Source organism: Gavialis gangeticus, unplaced genomic scaffold, assembly GCF_001723915.1.
Source record: "Gavialis gangeticus isolate Ggan-Ray unplaced genomic scaffold, GavGan_comp1, whole genome shotgun sequence".
In the NCBI taxonomy this organism is placed as follows: Eukaryota; Metazoa; Chordata; order Crocodylia; family Gavialidae; genus Gavialis; species Gavialis gangeticus.
In genome coordinates, this window is record NW_017729004.1 from 13,010,960 (window position 1) to 13,030,321 (window position 19,362).

Genomic DNA, 19,362 nt, shown 5'->3' on the forward strand with positions numbered 1-19,362 from the left:
GGGCATCGTAATACATTTGTTCTCCCCACTGGGAAGTGGGATAAGCAGTGGCGGGGCATGGGAAGGGGAGGGGGGGCAAGTGGTGGTGGGATAGGCATCAGGAGAGTCAAGTAGCTTGACCCCTGTGCTTTGCCTCCTGTACCCACCTCTTGCCCCCCAGCTGCCTACCCCTCCCAGTGCCTGCTCCCATGGTGTCTGTATCCCCTGCTCCACCTGCTCCCTCCATGCCTGTACCCCCTGATACTTCCCGCTGCCCACAGTGTCTGCACCCCTGGGCACCTGTCCCATCCATTACTTACCCTCCCCCCACTGCCTGCCCCCCTGCCACCACCTGCCCCCTGTGTGGTCCCCCTGCTACCTGCCCCGCACAGTCCTCCCTGCTGCCGCTTACCTTCCCCTTGTAGCTCCAGCTCCTGGGTGGGTACCACTTTACACAGGGGCAAGACGCGCAGAGCACATGCTGGCTCTGGCCTCCACCAGGATGTGCAGCAGGTGTTGCAGGTTTGGCAGCTTCAGCCCTGGCCCTGGAGCTGGGGCCTGAGGTGCCACCATGGTTGTGAGCCCAGGCTCAGAGCTGGAGCCACAAGCACTGCCCTCCCCCAGCCCTCCCCCAACGTGTACTCATAGCTAAAATAAGGGGCTCCCCCTCCCCTGCATGCTGAATGGGGAAAAAGCCTTTGTCTTGGATTCTAGTAAATAGAGTAACTATTGGCACGAACACTCTTACCCCATGGTATGTGGAAGGTAAACCTTTGTTACTTACCCTTCTTTTACGGAAGGCTAAGCTCCTGCATTTTAGCTTTCACTACCCCAAGGTAAGAGCAGACACATGGGTAGTTAGCACAGATCAGATCAGATGCAATAAAACCTTGCCCTTTCTATACCACGGTAAATTATTCATGCGGTTTTATCCTTAGCCTCCTATTTGTGCCTTTGAAAGTCTGCCCTAAAGCTTTTCTCTCCTGGGACTCAGCCTACAGGCTAAATGTATAGAGATTTTGTCAGTAAAATACATTTAGCCATTTTTGATTTGCAACAACAAAAAAGTGCTTTTCCCACATAAACTGAAGTTTCAAGAACAACTCAGAAATGATGACTTTAGGTGCTTGAATTCAATCCAGCCATCCTTTTCTGTATGCACAATTAATACCAGGTGCACTTTTGCACCTGCAATTATTTGTGGGTACACTTTGTCATTTAGACATCTGACTGCCTGGGTAAGGTATATGAGATATACAAGTGAGACTAATTAAACTTAGGCAAACTGTGGGAACAGCATTGTGCCTGCAGTTATTTCTGGGTACAAACAGTAGTTATGTAAAGGAAGGTGGGGTTTTAAAAATTCAGCCCTTGACTTTTTTAGCCCACTCAGGGCATCTCAGTGAGAAGCAGGCTCTTTCCAAGTGTGAAAAGAATATTATGCTAGCATCTGACACTTGTACAGTCCTTGCCATTTGACAATCTGAAAGTACCTTACAATCTTTAATGAATTAAGTTGCATTATGTGCCTGTGAGATAATTAATTGTGTCAGAATCATAGCTGATAAAATTGAAGCACAGGCAGGAGCTAGGTAATTTAACTAATGTCACGTAAGAAGTACTTGGACAAACCCGGGACAAAACCCAGTCTTTACTGCCTCCGGTCCTGTAGAGTTTTAGCTAGCACTTAGGAGCACTTATGATCCCCAAATACCACAGCCTTCAGTTGGGGATCCTGTTTACCTCCCACTACTCAGATTTTATATCAAGAGGAGAGTGGCATAGGTGGAATATATATCCTGGTAGATCTTTTAGAAGGACATTTCCCAAAATAGGGAGACCAACCCCAAGTGAGCCCCAAGCCCTACAGAGCCCCTGTTTCCTCCAACTTTGCAATTACCACATGTGCCCACAATTAAGAGGGCGAGGTTTTACCATGGCTCAGACTCTGCGCGATGACTGTCCCCATTCCTCGAGCAAGGGAAAACTAAACTGTGGCAACTTATGCCTGTTTCATTTCAGGGTATGTTGTCTTAGTTTAGTTCTCATCACAAGGTAAAAGAGGCACAAAGAGAGTTATCTCAAGCATCTGAAGTTAGGCATAGCCCATGCTTGGTACCAACCCATGTCTGGCCCATCAGTTGAAGTTCACCTAAGCAAACAGAAAGACATTGCTTGGGCTCTCCCTTTCAGTGCATTGGTCTGTTATGATTTACTTGAATTCGTTGAAAGACTTGTTCTTAAACATCACATCTAATGAGCCTTCATCAATAACTATGAAGTGATACATTTTTTGATCCCTGAAAGGCAGTTCTAAACAAAAGTAAATGACCCTCCGTTCAAATCTGCCTGTAGGGGCTAGAGGTACATTTTGGATCACTGAATCCAGTGGGTATCAGGTGCTATTGTATAGTTTCTAGCACCTGATACCCACTATTGTGGGTATCAGGTGCTAGAAACTCTTACATAAAGGTATCAAGCTTCATCTTAAAACTAGCTAGATTTTTCTGCTCCCACTACTCCTATTGGAAGCCTGTTCCAGAACTTCACTTCTCTTATGATTAGGAGCCTTTATGTAATCTCCAGTTAAAATTTGAATTTATATCCATTTATTCTGGCACCAACCTTGCCCTTTAGCTTAAATCAGGGGTGTCAGACTCACAAGGGGCTGCAAACTGGATCTGGACCACAGGCCAGATCCAGCCTGGGACATGGGGGCAGCTCCCATGGCCACTGTGGTAACAGCAGGTCTGGAGGCAGCAAGGGATTCAGAGGGGTCCTGTGGTAGGCCCAGAGGTGGCGAGGAGTCCAAGGAGGGGGTCCAGCAATGGTGGAAGGGGTCCGGCAGCCACAGGAGTCTGGGGGCATCAGTAAGCCCAGGGATGCAACCAGGGGTTGGGAGCAGCCACAGCAGCAAACCAACTTGCCATCAATGACCATGGCCAACAGGACCAAAGTGGTGGGTCACACCCCCAACATCCAGTAGTCTGCCAGTAGCCCAGCGGGCTAGATAGAGAAGCTCTGAAGGCTGGATCCACCTGTTCATTAAACACCCTTGACTTCAGCTGATGTCAGATTAATAACTGCTTATCACTTCTGTAAAAGCTGCCCATCTGACTACTGGAGTGCAGCACGATGCCATGGCCAAGACCTATGTGTACACGTTACTGATGTGTTGTTAAAAAATCTAAAGTGTCTGTGTATGTGGCTGTGAGCACTAAGGATTAGAAGGCAATCTCTCAGCTGATATAAATTGTCATGGGTCCTTGTTTAAAATAGTATGAGATTATGTAATTGAAGACCGCATTAGCAGATATACACAGAAAGTGGGCCCATTAAGTTGACAGAGGAAGCCTTAATTCTAGTGTTTACAAACTTGAGGGCTTCACTTTGCAACAGCCTTGACACCCTTGCTTTGCAGGGTCTTTTTTTTCCCCTAAAGAATGTAACATAAACATATGCAGCATGGGTCCATGAAGTGCACTCCTTAAAATTACTGGCCAAATAATTAAGGAAATAAATTCAGCTTACCTAATGTTACTTGTGATGATGATGCAGGGTTTGTGTTGGACAAAATGCATATACAGCACCTACCACTGTGGGGACTCCGTTATTGTTCAGTGGGATGCAAATAAGAAGCTGTATTTGTCATCTAACAAACACTACAATAGCCTTTTAAATACTAAATTGGAAAGCTGTGGCAAGCAATGAAAGAAAGTTTAATTAATTGACTCCGAGGCAATAAATATTTTCCAGTCAAATATCCATTATTACTGGACTCTCACAATGATTTAACTCAGACATTTACCTCACCAGAAACAGCTTGGTGCTAACTTTAAATATTTGTTAGTCGAGCTACTTATTTTTCAGAGCCTGGTACCAATATTCAAGCTCTGTTGAATTAATTGATCCTTCTTGCTGTTGTCCTGGAAAGATGTGCAGATATTTTACAGAGAGATGTTCTGGATACATGCTGTTCATTCAGCAGACCCCAAGAAATGACGTATCTTTTCCTTTAAAAACCCAGTACATGAGTATGATAATCACTGGGGATTTCAAGAGCTGGCACTTTAAGTGGTTAATTGAGAAACAAGATTTTGAAAGTATAGAGTATTTTGTTTGGATTGGAAGAAAAGAAAATGAAGGTTTTGTTAAACAGCTGCTGATGGCACAGTGATGGGGTTAGAGCATCTATGTATTTACCTGACTCAAGGGGATTTGAGCCCTGATAGGGTTGACATCTGAAACCGACTTCCTCTCACTTTGAGTTATGTCATCCTGCTCAGCGGGGGAAATCTATAGAGATAAAACTGTTCAGGGTCAATGAACGCAAGAAGCAGGTGCAACAAACTTCCCTAAATGCTAGGATTAGAGGGAGCTCAACAACAACGGCCTTTCTAAACAACATGAAAGAAGCCAAGGTGGAGCAGGCGACATTGGGCATATTTTTGTCTGAAGGCCTGGAGCGTTATTGGAAAACTTACCAGTGACTTTGAGCCGGATACTTCATGTTGCCCATTTCAGGAGCAGTGTCCATGGAACAAATGTTAGGAAAACTTCAACAGTGCTTGCGCTGATCTTTGGTTTGGCTGTACTGAGGTGAACTGGGGCCTGAACCAGATAAAGGAAGGAAAAGTCCTTTGCATGGAAACTCAGTCCACAGCCTTACTCACGCAAAGCAACGTACCTAGAATCTCCCTGTGTGAAGCCCTGGCCCCGCCGAAATCAATGGGAGGTCTTTTCATTGACGTCTGTACCACCAGCATTTCATTAGTAGACAGAGGTAGTTAGCCGTGTTAGTCTGAAGTTAGGCAGAAGGCAGGATAAGCATCTACTTTTAGGCTGAGTACAGACATTCAAAGAGTCTGAGGCTGAATCGATTTAATCTTTTCAGGTTTCTCTAAGCTGTGTAGATTGAACAAATAAGCAAGTGAACTGATACTCACTTTTCAAACAGGGAAGGCAGCCAGGCCCCTGCAGTGGCCCATACCAGTAGCTGGGGGCCCTAGAGCACTTCTCCCAGATTGCAGGTCATTGCAGACAGCCAGAAACTGGGCGATTTTTGTTTCTCCCCCTAGCCACACCTACTCCTCAGCCTCCAGGCTGGCTAAGGAAGGGCTGGGGGAGAAAAACCCACCCCCATGGTGCAGCAGCAGACCTTGAGTCGGGAGTAGCCCGGCACAGGGGTGGGAAGGGGAAGCCTGAACTGGGGGCTTTACTCTGCCCTCCTGGAGTTGGGAGCCAGGAGTGGGGCCGGACTCCCCTGTCCACACACCCTCCTCAGCCTCCAGTTTGGCTGAAGCAGGGGAGCCAAGCCCTGGTGCAGGCTCCTCTCCCCTACCACCCCCCTCAGGTGGTCCAGGAGGGGTTGTGGCAGGAGGACTCCAGTGCTGCTTCTGGTTCCTGGCTCCCAGGGGCAGAGCCAAGTCCCAGAGCAGGTTTCCCTTTCCCTCCACCCCACCAAAGCCAGGCTGGAGGCTGAGGAGGAGGTGTGGCTGGGGGACTCCAACCCCTCTTCTTGCTCCCAGCTCTGGGGGTGGAGCCAAGCCCCAGTACAAGCTTCTCTGTCCCCAGCTGGCCAGGAGGCTGCCCAAAGGGCATGGCTGGGGGATAGAGCCAAACCCTTCCCTTCCTTTCCCTCCCTATCCCCACTCCAGGCTGCATGTGGCTAGGGGACCAATGCCAGGTTGGAGGGATGGCTTCTCTCCCCACCCCCCAATCAACCAGAGGAGCGATAGCGCTCCAGCTAGGAAGCAGAGAGATGGGGCAGACCCTGCTCTGCTAGAGCAGACAGCACAGCCCAAGGCTGCAAAGCATCTTGGGATGCTGGGGGACTGTGAGCAAGCTTGAACCAGGAAGGGATCAGGGACAAAAGTTCCAGAAACTAGTTTGACCTAAATCAGTTAAGCCTGGCACTACATCCCTCCAGATTTCTCTTAAACCAGTTTCAGGCGTTTTGAAAGCGGTTTAAGTGCACTGCATTTCTGTTCTGTTACAGGTTTAAACCTGTTTCTGGTCAATTAAACTGGTTTATGTGTGACTTTTGTCCCTAGCCGTATAGACTAACTAGATCAGAGATGTCCTGTAAGCAGAGGGCTTACTTCATCAGATCTGCAAAGGGCCTGCAGGAAGCAGAGCTACTAAATAGAAGGCACCGATGAGAATAGAAAGGGTAGGGAAGGGGAGAGGAAAAAAGAGGGGGCACTGGTTGCCTAGAAGGAACAGGAAATTCCAGTGACGATAATGTGCCTTTGAGGGAGCAGAAGCATTAACCTGATGCCACTTTTCTTGTTCAGCTGCTTCATCATCCCACGCATTCATTTTTATAATTCATCATTGTTTTACACCTGGAATATGCAGCATGCTTCTAGCAGCAGTGTGGCAGCATCCTAAGTAGGATTTCTTCCCTTCCATGTCACTCTATCTGCCTGTGTCTGTGTTAACTGACTGGGATTCAAGGAAGAGCAATGAAAATGGAGGCTAGAAAAATTAAGACATCCTGGAAAAATAACTAAACTGCTTCATAAAAAAATGCTGACATCCTTCTTCCATTTTTACATCATATCTACTTAGGGAAAGCACCTGAACAGCCTACATTAAGAGACATATGTGGCCTAAGTAAAATCTGAGTAGGAGGGGAGGTGTAGGACAAGGTTGAAGCAACAGGTAAATGGGAATGTGAAAACAGGTGATAAATTGTGTGACCACCAATGAGGGACAGGAGGGGTGTGCTGTAGGACAACATAGCAAAGAGCAACTGGATTAAATTAAGTAAAAGAAACTTTAGATTGAATATCTGGGTAAATGTCCTAAGCCCAAGATCAGTTAGGTTCTGGAAAAATACCGGTTGGAAATGCCAGAAGCAAAAATGCCTTGCAAATTAAAATAATTAAAGAAAGAAAGAAGACTAGACAAAACTCCACAGTCTACATAGCAGAAGGCAAGCCTGCATTGTCAGATGCTACAGACTAGCTACCTCGGATACCTTTAAAATCTCCTATAATATCTGAATGCCTTGACACGTGTTCTGCATGTACCCTCGCAACACTGCAGATGGGAAACTGAGGCCCTGGAAAAATAAGATCATTTTCTTTTCCAAACAGAACTAAACACTTCATTGGGACTTAGGCAGGATTCAGAAGCCGGAGTCCCGAATTATGATCCTGAAAACCCCTGCTTGGCTGTCACCTGACTGTAGGTATTTATGCTCCATACCTGCCTTACTTTTCTCATTCAAAGTCCCCTGAGAGCCTACAGTCCTGCCTCTTCACAGTCCCATAAGCTCTTTGGTCCTCACAGGACAGAGCACCTACCTCATGCCTAGATCCCACTGGGATCCAGTCATTCGTTCACCTGAATCCCGTGAGCAGCTTATTCTAGTGGATGTTCGCTGAGAAAGCCTGATGCCCGCTGAAAGGATCAGGGTGAGGATGTAATGCAGTCACAACTTTCTTCTGAAAGGTAGCCAGGAGTGGTGGTTAGAGACTTACCCAGACTGTGAGAAACTCTCTGTCTTCCTTGAAGGCGGTTGTAATGATCATTCATGAAGCTGCTCTGGGATGGGATACTCTCTACCCCTCCTGTGGGAAGAAAAGGTAGAATTTAGCATTCACTTCCGGAAAGAGAGTGCATGACTCTGTAGCCTGGTGGGTAAAGCACTCATCTGGGCAGAGAAGACCTGAGCAGTTTATGTATTTTATTTAAAATAGTCACAGGGCTATAATAGCTCCACAGGATTCAAACAAGTTCCCTATTGTTACAGCATTGTGTGGTTTCCAACTGTATTTTTCGCTAGAAAAGCACATAGGGGAAATATCACAGGACTAAGAAAGACATACAATATTGTTAAAATCGGGACTTACATTCTTTCTAAAGGAGGTTTCTGGATTCAATCAGGATATGGCAATGAGTCCGACATAACACAGAACATAAAGCAACATGCTATCGAGGCTTTGGACTTCACAAGCTTGAGACAAAAAACATAACATTAAGAAAATGCTGACTTGCCCTTTTGCCACAGCTATGTGGGGCAGTCAGTACTGATTTTGAAAGCTGCTTGATTTTTTTTTTTAAATAGTTTTCCGGGTCACATTTAATCAAGTCCAAACAGCAAAGTCTCTGTTGTAGTGATTTTCCTATAAATAAAGTTTGACAGGAAGAAATCAAATACCTTTGAAATCAACAGTAGAGTATTTAGACAAGTTGTCTCGAACTAAGGACTGACTCCAGCCTTGTAAATCATTGCCAAATATCACACGGCTTCACAGCTTAATCCTCTGAATAGATATCTAATACTGTGTAAATCTGTTGTCAGGAGGACAGCAGCACCTGTGATGTATTTCAGGGTGACATTTATGGGACTCAAGAGAAAATGGTAACCCGCTCTGAATTGAAGGCCAGTCTTACAGGATTTGAACAAGGCACCTTCTGCTCTGAGTGGAGGCTGAGCTGTGGCACATAAATCAGGAACTGGGGGAAGAAGTCTGTAAAGCACATGTCTGGAAAGTCGGAAGCCCTGTCTAAAGTGCTGTCTCTACATCATGCAGGGTAAAAGATAATAGGAAGAAGGGCCTTCGTTGTGTGGCATTTGAATCATTTTATTTAAAAAATGCAAAGGGCTGACCTGTGAATGTGTTTTGGTATTTTGGCCCCCACCTGCAGCCACCCCGTCTTCCCAGCGGGCCTCGGTTGACAGAGAACTCAAGGAATCTTCAGGGCAAGTGTCATTATCAGCATTAAACTCTCCATAGGTCAAAGGAATATATATCATAATGGAACCTTTTATATAAGGAATGTGTCCATCACGTCATGTTACAAGTCAAAGGGAGAGCAATTAAATAGCTACGGTGTATGGCTAGGTACAGGCATTCAAAAAGCTGAAGGCAGAATTGAGCTAAGTTACGTGGCTTTCTGTAAGTGGCATAGTTTAGATCCATAGTAACCAGGACACACTTTTTGGGGGGAGCAAATCTTAGACTGGGTTCTGCCATTTTAAAACTAGTCTATGTGTACTGAACTTCTGTTCTGTTACAGGTATAGACTGGTTTCTGATCACTCATATCCATATAAGCGCAATGTCTGTACCTGACCTATATGTGCAGTGCATGTACAGCCAGTGCTATGGGCCAAACCCTACAGCCCTTTCTCCTTATTTAGGCAGTTTTCTCCTTATGGTCACTAGGAGGGACAAACAAAGATTGTGCATTTTGCTTGCACAGTAATGCAGCCTAAATACACGGATTTTATTTACAAGAATAAGAGATGCTATAAAACTAGTAGTGTATACAGAAATATATATATATATATATAATATAAATATGCATGTGTGTGTGCACATGTACCTGTCTGTGTGCATATATATAGGTGTAAGAAAAGAAAGAATGCTTGGTAACATGGTGTAGTCTGAGATTTTCTTGACCACAAGAGTAGCAAATGGTAACAAGGCTACCAGGCTATACACAGCATTTCAAAGATGCATCAGTAAAAGCTTGGTATCATGTTACCACTAATCCATTTCAGAAATGTTAGAGAGGTTTGAAAATGTTTTAGCAATGCCATTTTTCATTTACCTTCCACCTGTAATAGCCTGGTTGCCATATTTAATTGCAAGTAGCAGCAGAAATATATCACTGAAATATCTCTTTATGCATGTATAAACAGATAAAAATCGTCTATCATAAAATAGCTTTTCTCTGCACAATACTGTCATAGTTTAAAGTCTCAGGGATATTTCAGGGGGAAAACAAATGGGGTGCCCCAGTGGTAAATTAGAAATCTCACTTGTCTAAAATTCCCTGGGTGTCAGACCTTAAACCCAGCTTAGCTGTCCAGTCTATAAGCATTTTATAATGTACTCATCACTACCCATCAGTCCCTGGAGCTGGGGCCAGTGAGGTGAGTTAGCACGTTGCACCATGTTAAAGAGTGCATCAGTAGTCACTGCTCCATGGTCTATTCCAGAGTTTCTTCCAAGAGAGCTACCCCAAATATACCAACTAAGGATCTAGTCTATTGTGTCTGTCCTGGGCATAGTGACTCCAGGAGCTGCTGCCATAATGCTGGTTGTCACTAAAATGTCATACAAAAATGTATAAATCATTAAAAATATTGAGTGTGTTGCACACAGATGTTTAGACATCAGTACGGCCTACTCCAGTTTGCATAGTTAAATGAATATACTTTGAGAAGAATGGACTATCCAATGATTAGGACAATAGTTTGGGGTCTGAGAGACCTGGGGTAAAATTTCTGCCCTAAGAGCCTAAATACATTTGTGAGACTGGGCCTTAATCTCTGTGAGCCTCGATCCTCTGGACAGCGCTTCCCTCCATCACAGGTTTGTTGCAAAGATAGATGAATCTATTCAAGACTGGGAAGCTCTCAAATCCTACGATAATGAGGGGGAGGAGCATACAAATACCTCCGGACAGGTGGGAGCAAGGGATTTGCTGGGAGAAACAGTATGTACAGGAATGCAGCAGAGAAAAGATTATAAAAGATGGGATGGAAATGAATCCATCAAAGTCAGAGAGACGCTCACAGTGCCAGGGAACAATTTCCTTTTCACACAGTGGTCAGTAAGAATTGAAGCTGTGACTACTGACTGTGGCATGTATAACCATTTACTCCATGTATTTTGCCTCTGACCAGTAATCTCAAATTCCATTCAATCTGCACAGATTTCAGTTGTTTGCCTGATAGCATCAGTTCTTGATTATGACGAGCTGGGCGCTATGAAATCTCTCAGAACACTGAGGGCTTTGCGGCCTCTCCGAGCCTTATCCAGATTTGAAAGCATAAGGGTAAGGGTATCTTTTAGTGTCTATGAAGTGTTCAGTTTTAATGCCAAATACCTGATCACTTTTCTTTACAGGGAAATAATATTGAGTCTTCTCTTTTAGGTGCTGCCCAGAGAGCTGGACCACAGCAAAAAACAAGCAAACCATGAATTGAACAAAATCATATACACAGTTCCTTTAAAGAGCCTAATAACCTCAGAGCCAATGGCAATTCAGAAGGAAATTTTAAATTGGTAATGGTGTTATCCAATTAAAATGTTTATCATGGCAACTTTAAGATTTTTGACCCTTTTGGTAAATGATAGGATCTTGCAGAGCAATCCACCTGGAAAGCCATGAATACAGCATGTATGTAATGTCATATTTTCCATCATGGGAAATGCGCCCACACTTCCGTAAGTTGTAAAATAAACTAAAACGTTGATGCCATTAAGCAGCCATGATCTTTTTTTTTTCCTTCCTGCCTGCTTAACACCCACTGCTATTCCTAGGAGTGCTGTATTCTTGGCTGGAGGAAAAAAGATACCCTTAGAAATCATTTAGGTACCTTTTCAATGAGTTGGCATTAAGATGGAAACAAAGGCTCTGCTCTCTGGAAAGAACTGTGGATATATGTGGATGCTAAAACACTGTTTTTTTCCTTCATTATTCTAATACTACAGGTTCTGACTACAGCTTTCCTTCCTCATTCCATTAACAGGCTTTTTATTTGCAGGTAGGAGAGGCAGAAGAGAAGCCAAATGGCAGGAATGTGCTAATAGTTTGGAATTTTGCTTTGTGTCTCCATTCAGGTCTCTTTAATAAGCCTCATAGCTAATACACTTGGATACTCCGAAATGGGTCCCATTAAATCCCTTAGGACCCTCCGGGCTCTGAGACCATTAAGAGCATTGTCACGATTTGAAGGGATGAGGGTAAGAGGAAATAAAGCAACCATCGAAGCCCCTTGTGTGACCATCAAGCATGTCAAAGGGCAATATTTCATTTGGTTTTGTTTTCATTGAGACTGCAAAAGGACACGAATGAAAATGCTGTGTCAAAAAAAAATCCCTCTGTTGTCTTGACTGCAGTAGCATAGCTACAGCTTTTACTCTCTGGTGGATGTCCTGATAAGCTAATCCCGCTGCATAACTTATCCTGCTGTGTTTAAAACCCTGCTTTTTGACTGAGGGAACATCTGGCTAACAGTGACCTCTCAATTATGAAGCACATCAGGGGAAATGATTCTGCTATGGGTTTGCTCCCTGCTTTCAAATTGTATTAAAATTAGAGAGGGTGGGAAAGTTCTCAAGGACTTTTTCACTTCTAATGAAAATGAACATTAGAGGCATTAGAAACATGGAAAACAAATGAGCAAATGCAACATTTTTTTTTCCTTTGATACATTTCAATCTTACCATGGAATGCCAGGATTAGCATCGTAACCAAGTGACTTAACGCTTATTGTTGTATTTTGTTTGTATGCCTGTCTTCTTCCTTTCACATTTTCTTGCATGAGCACCTGTTTGTGCATGTTTCGCATAGCAAGTATGTTTAATAATGTAGACCTGTGTTTTCTTTACTTAACTATTCTATCATGCTTGACTAGCAAATGATGTGAACTGCCTTCTGTACTAGCCAAAGTTAATATTGATTATGTAACTCCAATGGCAAGGTTGGAATTCACATATGGTGCAAACTTTAACTTTGGAGGAGAACATACGGCATAACTTAGCACTATTTTTAAGATCTCTGGGTGTGTCTACACATGCATTTAAGTGCAACTAAATTTAATGTGTATTAAGCAATTTTTGGCACGTGTCTTCATGTGCAGACACTTGGCATTAAAGTTAGTGCCAAGCCCCTGCAGCCCTGCCATGTGCCCCTAGGGGCTGGGCAGACCTGGCACTAAGTTAGTGCTGGGTTGTGTCTACATGTGCGTTAATATGCTTTAACTAATTGCACCTAAATTTGATGCCTGCATTTGCATGAGCATGATACAATTTAGGCATGATGGCCATTTTTACATGTGCTCCCAATGCGGTGCCAGGAGCTTTTAATTAGTAAGCCACGCTAATTAAAAGTACCCCTGCATCACATGCATTAGTGGTGCAGCACATCCCCACGCTGTGAAAATGATGGTGGTGCACTTTGAACTAAAGCACATTGAACGTGTTTTAGTTCAAAGCACGCTGCTGCCATTTTCTCAATGCGGCGGTGTGCTACGCTGCTGATACACACGATGCACAAGGCTGCCAGTGCACATCAATTTACATGTTCCAGCAGACTCGATTAATCAAGTCTGTTCTAATATGCTGGATTTCTAGCACATTAGAGCCGGCTCCCTGTAAGTGCCTGATTAGCCTCATTTTAGCATTTTTAATGCGCATTGGGGGCGCACATGTGTAGATGCATACCTGTAATGCATATTAAATTAGGCTAACACATCTCGTGTAAGTGCACCCTCTGGTGCAGATCTATATAAAATGACATGGTCTGCCTGGAGATGCAAAAATCCCTAAAATATGGCAAACAAACGGTGAAAAGATGTTAGGATACAGCTACTTTCACTCTAGGCCACAAAGTATGAAGTTCTTGTGCAATAAGTTGTTGAGCTCTGCCAGAGTTCCAGCAATCATATGCCCACATCGCAATCCTGGTAAGACAACCCAAGAGCAGAAAGGGCCCAGAAGCTGAACTAAGACTAGAAGTAATAGAAGCATAGGGATGGAGTCGTGTGGGAGGAGCTGGCATGCTTCTCCCATGCCAGTTTTGCTCTCTGGATATATTGTTCCACAGAGCTATCACTCTGGCATTTTTGAAGGCATTGATATCACTAATAAAATACAGCAAAATGTTGTCACAGTGTATTATTATCCATGCTGATGATGAGAAATGCAAAAGGTTCAAGGAGCTGTATTCAGATAGGTCTTCAAATCTGAACTATCCTGATTCACCTCCATTTTTTTCAGTGAAGCTAGATAATAAAATATTTGAAAGAGTGTTCACAAAAATGTAATAAAAGCAGCAGTGCATAGGCAAAAGCAGCCAGATCCTCAGCTGGTAGAAAGTGATGTTGCATTAGTGAAGTTAATGGAGCTCTGTATACATATATCAGCTGAGGGATTGACTCTGTGTCTTTACAAGGAAAAGATGGCGAAATACACCCAGCCCCACCGATAACTAGCCACAAAAGCCGGTGTTAACACAGAGTGGCTCCAGTTCCTCCACAGGAGCAAATTGTGTGAGAACTTAAATTGATTTAAACTTAACTTAATATTGGCTCATATTGGTTTTGCGCACCCAAATTAAAACAGCACATTTTAAAATAGCATGAGTGCATACGCATGGGTTTGTATCAACGTAACTAAATTGTCTTAAAGCTTGCAACATTTTGTAGCCCAAAATGTGGGGGAAATTGGGGGACTGAACTGCTGAGGAAATGGAGAAGAATTAAGGTTACTGGGGTAGTTCTGGAATAGAGTTTGGCTAGGTGGTGATGTGGCATATAATGGGCCATTTTCTGTTACATCACTCCCAAGAGTTTGAATCCTAATGCCCCTATAATTAGAGCCACTCCATGACACAAGGGGTTTCTTTTCTGTGCACCACTGGCATAGTAGGAACATGTTTAGTCCTTGTGGCGCCTCTTTTCTGAACTATTGGAGGTACTGAATGAGCTTGTAATTTATGATAAAGTGTAATTGAGAATACGTGCTGCTGGAAAATCAAATCATTTTATTTTTAGTAATGTCTAACCATACTTAACATGGCTAGGGACAGTAAGACCTTTCATTATCAGGAGGTCATATGTTCCAGAACGCAAGGAAAATTACCAACACAGAGATGGATTAAATAATGTTAATGTTGAGACAAAAGCACACAGAGGAAGAAGATGGTAGGTTGAACTAGTATAACGTTTTTCATTTGATGATCTCAAAGCGCTTTACAGGACTAAGAGGGGAACAAGAAAATCGTCCTCGAGGCCTGCTAGAATATGCTTTGCTAAACTATGCTGTGCATAGGCTTTGGAGTCCTGGCTAGATGATGAGGTTGTATGGGAAAGGGCAGAGGAGGTTTGAAGCCAGTGAATCAGAGAACTCAATAGATGTGTAGGGAGGGTGTCAGGCAGGTCCCACCTACGTGTGAGTTTTCTGCTTGGCAGGGGACTGTCATCGCTAGACTTCAAACTTCTACCTGTTTCCAAGGCCCTTCTCTGTGACATGAAAGCCTGCTGGTACATACTCATCAGCCAAATGCCGCCTCTTCCCTCAGGATGGCAACTGTAACTGTGCCCATGCATATCTTAAAAAGGTCACATGTGATGACCTCTTTACCCCCGTTATAATAATAGTCCATTTAAATTGACTAATGATGCCAGGCAAAATTATGGTAAGGTTAATATGAGACACATCCGCAAAGAATTAAAGAATGATAACAGAATTAGTCCTATTTAGAAGGATTTCAGGGAAATAAGTTTTATCAAACACATTTCATATTGTTTTATGATTGGACTTTTGACTTAGTCCCACAAGACACTCTGATTTATAAGCTAGCACTATGCAAAATCAATACAACATATCTCAAATGGATTATGAACTGGCTGATGAATCTCAAAATGTAATTGTACATGGGGGATTGCCCAGTAATAATATGTTTCTAGTAGAGTCCCTCAGCGGGGCTAGCCTTGACCCAGAGCTGTTCAAAAACTTAATCAATGATCTGAAAAAAAATATAAAATCTTTGCTGATAAAATTTATGGATGATGCAAAAATGGTGGAATAGTAAATAATAGGGATAGTTAGGGATGGTTCACTTACACAGAGTGACCTGGAACAGATAGTTATCTGGACTCAGTTGAACAAACATGCATGTTAATACATCAAGGGTGTGTCTACACAAAACTAATCTACTGTGCAGTAAAGCATCACTGTCTACACATGCGTATCACTGCACAGTAAATTAGCCTACTGTGCAGTTAGCTACTACCTGTAAATACAGGTAGCAAACTAACTGTGCAGTAGACTCTGTACTGTAGCGCCAGGACTTGGGGGGAGCTCTATGTTTCTGGCCAGCCCCAGAGAGCTCCCCCCCAGTCCTGGCCCTGCTCAGCTCCCAGCTCCTGTGGACAGGGCTGGTACAGGGGAGGAGAAGAAAGCTGAGCAGCACCAGTACAGGGGAGAGGCAGAAAGCTAGCCCATTCCAGCACTACTTGGCTCTCATCTCCTGGGAGGACCTTGGAAATGAACAGTGCCAGGACCAGAGAAGTTTCCCATCCCTTGTGGCCCCCTGGTGTTGGGGCTGACTGGGAGCAAATTTGCTGTGCTGTGCTGTGCTAGATGCTTATGTATAGATACCCCAGAAACAGGGCAGTTCCCTGCCAGGCCCTGACTGGGTGGGGAAGCCTTGCTGGTCATGAGACTTGTCCCATGTGCACGGGGCTGGGAAAGCTTTGCAGCAGCAGCTGTCTCCAGGCCCCGTGCACATCAGGACCCTTCCCAATGTGCACGAGGCCAGGAGACGGTTGCTCCTGCAGGTGGCAGAGCTATCCTGGCCCAGTGATCCCTGCCAGCCCCCAAGCTGCCACCCCCCAGAGAGCCTGGAGCTCCCCCTGGTTGCTGCAGGGGGTAAACACAGGATAGGAGCAGTCCTGTATCAGATTGCTCCCTTTGGGAGCAGATTTGCTCTCAACAGGGAAGACTTACTGCACACTATTTTACTATGCAGTAAGCATTTATAATATTAATAGCATATGTAGATGTACCCCAGAAGAACACAAGCTCCCAGTATGATGCAGTAGCTCAGAGGGCTAATGCAAGCCTTCAATATATAAGCAAGGGACTTTTACTTGACAATTGAGAGGTAAGACCACCTCCTATACAACATTACTGAGATTGGTATTGGAAGTCTAGTATTCACACTTAAAATGAGTATTGAAAACATTCAGAAGGATTGACAAAGAACTACAGGGTCCTAAAACCACCTGACAGTGAGAGATTTAAGCAGGTCCATCTATTTATGTATAATAAGTACGGACATAGGGAGACAATTTCTGATGCATACATTTTCTGAACCCAGCAGACAAATGTATAATGTAATACAATGGCTGGAAGTTCAAACATAACAAATTAAACAGGAAATATGGCATGTGTTTCTAACAGTGAAGGTAGTTAATGGCTGGAACGACCTGCCTAACAATGTGGCAGATTCACCATCACTGGAAATTATTAAATTATATCTTTTTAAGAGATGTGCTCAAAGCTATCCCAGAGGTTTATTGTCTGGAGAGAGAAAATACTGGGTAAAATGTTATGGCCTGTACTATAGAAAAGAACAGGCTAACTAATCAGAATGCCTTTTTCTAGCTTAAACATATGCCTGCCTAGACTTTAGCTCATGTAATGGTCCATGAAATCAGTGAAGCTATAACAGTTTACAACAACAAAGGATCTGCTCTGCTATAAATATCAGAGGGGAAATGCTTAGGATTTAGAGCAGCTCCAGTTGGCAGCTAGCAGGATGGACAGCAAAAGTTCCGGGAAAAGAGGTCTCGGGTCTCGCCTGTAATGAAATGAACCATTCCTTGTCATCTACCTTCTCTTGTAGATGACTCTGCAATGTTACAGCTTTGAGACACACAAGTAATGTGTTCTTCCTTTCGTGAGGTTTAAGTCTCAACTTTAACATGAATTAATGAAAAGTACTTGTCTTTACGTATTCAGCTCCTTCACCAGTTCTTCTTTGTACTGGTGTAAATCAGGAATAGCTCCATTTAAACAAATGGTACAATTACTGTGGTGTCAAATCAGTGGAAGTGGAAGGAGAATTAGACCCTTTATGAATAATTAATTCACAGAGGTGCTACATGATTTACTTTAAGTCTTGTGTCACATTTTGTTATTTACAAGCCATGGAACATAAATCAGCAGAGGTTAAAAGGGAGCATGCATGGGTGACCATCATTTGCACCATGTTTAACTTGCATGATCATGTCCCTGTGCACGAGTGTTTGCACTGAGATTGCCCTCTTATGATCCTGGTTTTTTTCTCCCTCTGTTGCACTCTCTAACTGCTGTAGTTTTGGGCAGGCTGTGATGGACATTGAACAAAAGCATCAACACACTAAAAAGCCAATGAAAGCTAAGATACAAGCTCTGGCAGCACTTGAGCAATCATTTGCCTCATCATTTATTTTTCATTTGGGTTTACCCAATAAATGCAAAATAAATACCAAAGCTATGCTGTAGAAGCAGCACTACATCTAAAAATGAAAACCAAGGCCCCTGGCACTCATTAAAATGATGGTAAGATGGGATCTGATCTCCAGTCCCCAAAATCATAGGTCCTACTGTGCCACGTGTGTGTGGCAGGATGAATGATTTTTGGAATCGGGGACTGATCCCAATTGCACCATTATTTTAACAGGAACCTTGCAAACCAATTGGGGTTAGTAAGGTTCCTGCCCATAAGAGCGCAGGGTCTCCCCTTGCTGGGGAGTTTAACCCTCCCCCATACCCACCAGCCCAGCCAGGCACAGACAAGCCTGACTGTCTGTCATGGGAGCCACATGGCAAGGCAAACACTGTATGAAGTTATGATGACACTACATGGGCTCCTAGGTCGGCATCTGAAGCTGTGAGGTGCAACCCGTAGCATGGCTGTCAATCAAGTCCCACCATGCAAGCTACCCTGCCACACATTCAATTTAAGGCATGATAGGAAACAGCCACAAAAATGTTCCACATATTTTGTGGGCCATTTTTGTGCCTGGTTGTTTGCTTTTTTTTATGCCATAAATTCCTTGAACATGTGGCTGGTTTGCTATTTATGGTGCGATTAATAGGGGAATTGCTTCGTAAGTGTAACCTTTGTCAGAGCCCTAAAAGAACAGTCATTGTAAACAGCCAATCACAAGAACAGGTGAAGCCTTTCATTGCCAAAAAAAAAAATGCCTCTTTTAGAAATGGGCAAAATGTAGTTTTGGCTTTGAAAGCGTTTCCTAATTGTGCGTTTTCTTCAATGTACCAAAATAAACTGCCACTATAAATGGGTCAAATCATTTTACTGTGCTCTTTTTTTTTCCCCATGCAGAACGACATAAATAATAATGAAGTGAATTTTATATTATTGGCTTGTCAAAAAAATGGACACTAATATGATAGAAAACAAGAACTCATATTTTCCATAATCGGATTTAGAATTGAGTAAAATTTCAGTTTTGTGGATCAATATCACTTTGTCTCATTTTCAGAAATGTAAGCAGAAAAGGGGAATGGCTTTGTGTCTGCAAAGCAGATTCTAATCTTGAAAGTATGAACAAACAAGGAGAGAAATTCCTGTTAACAGCTGGAATCTGAATAAAGGCTGTCAGGTCCTTTATATGGTTTCTGGAAAGTAGTAGCAGCAGCTACAGCAGCTGTGGACATGTAAAGAGTGCACAAGCCATTAATATAGTAAGCAGAACATTACATTTTGTGGCAGGGTTTTGCTTCTATTTCTTTTTGGAAAATGTCTTTAATGTTATGCTTTGCATGCATCAAAGGCCTTCCTATTTTGTATAGTGGTGTAGAACGTTGAATAGCATGTCTATTGCTCGGTTGTCATA

At 43.4% G+C, this 19,362-nt stretch overlaps 1 protein-coding gene across 1 annotated transcript in view; it reads left to right on the forward strand.

The window, feature by feature from the left end:
* The window catches only part of LOC109291212 (sodium channel protein type 5 subunit alpha-like), a 374,712-nt gene that overhangs the window by 329,328 nt on the left and 26,022 nt on the right, over positions 1 to 19,362 (forward strand). The window contains exon 22 of the mRNA XM_019508100.1: positions 11,570 to 11,692. Within this exon, the coding sequence (XP_019363645.1) occupies positions 11,570 to 11,692 (123 nt within the window). The remainder of the gene's footprint in view (positions 1 to 11,569; positions 11,693 to 19,362) is intronic.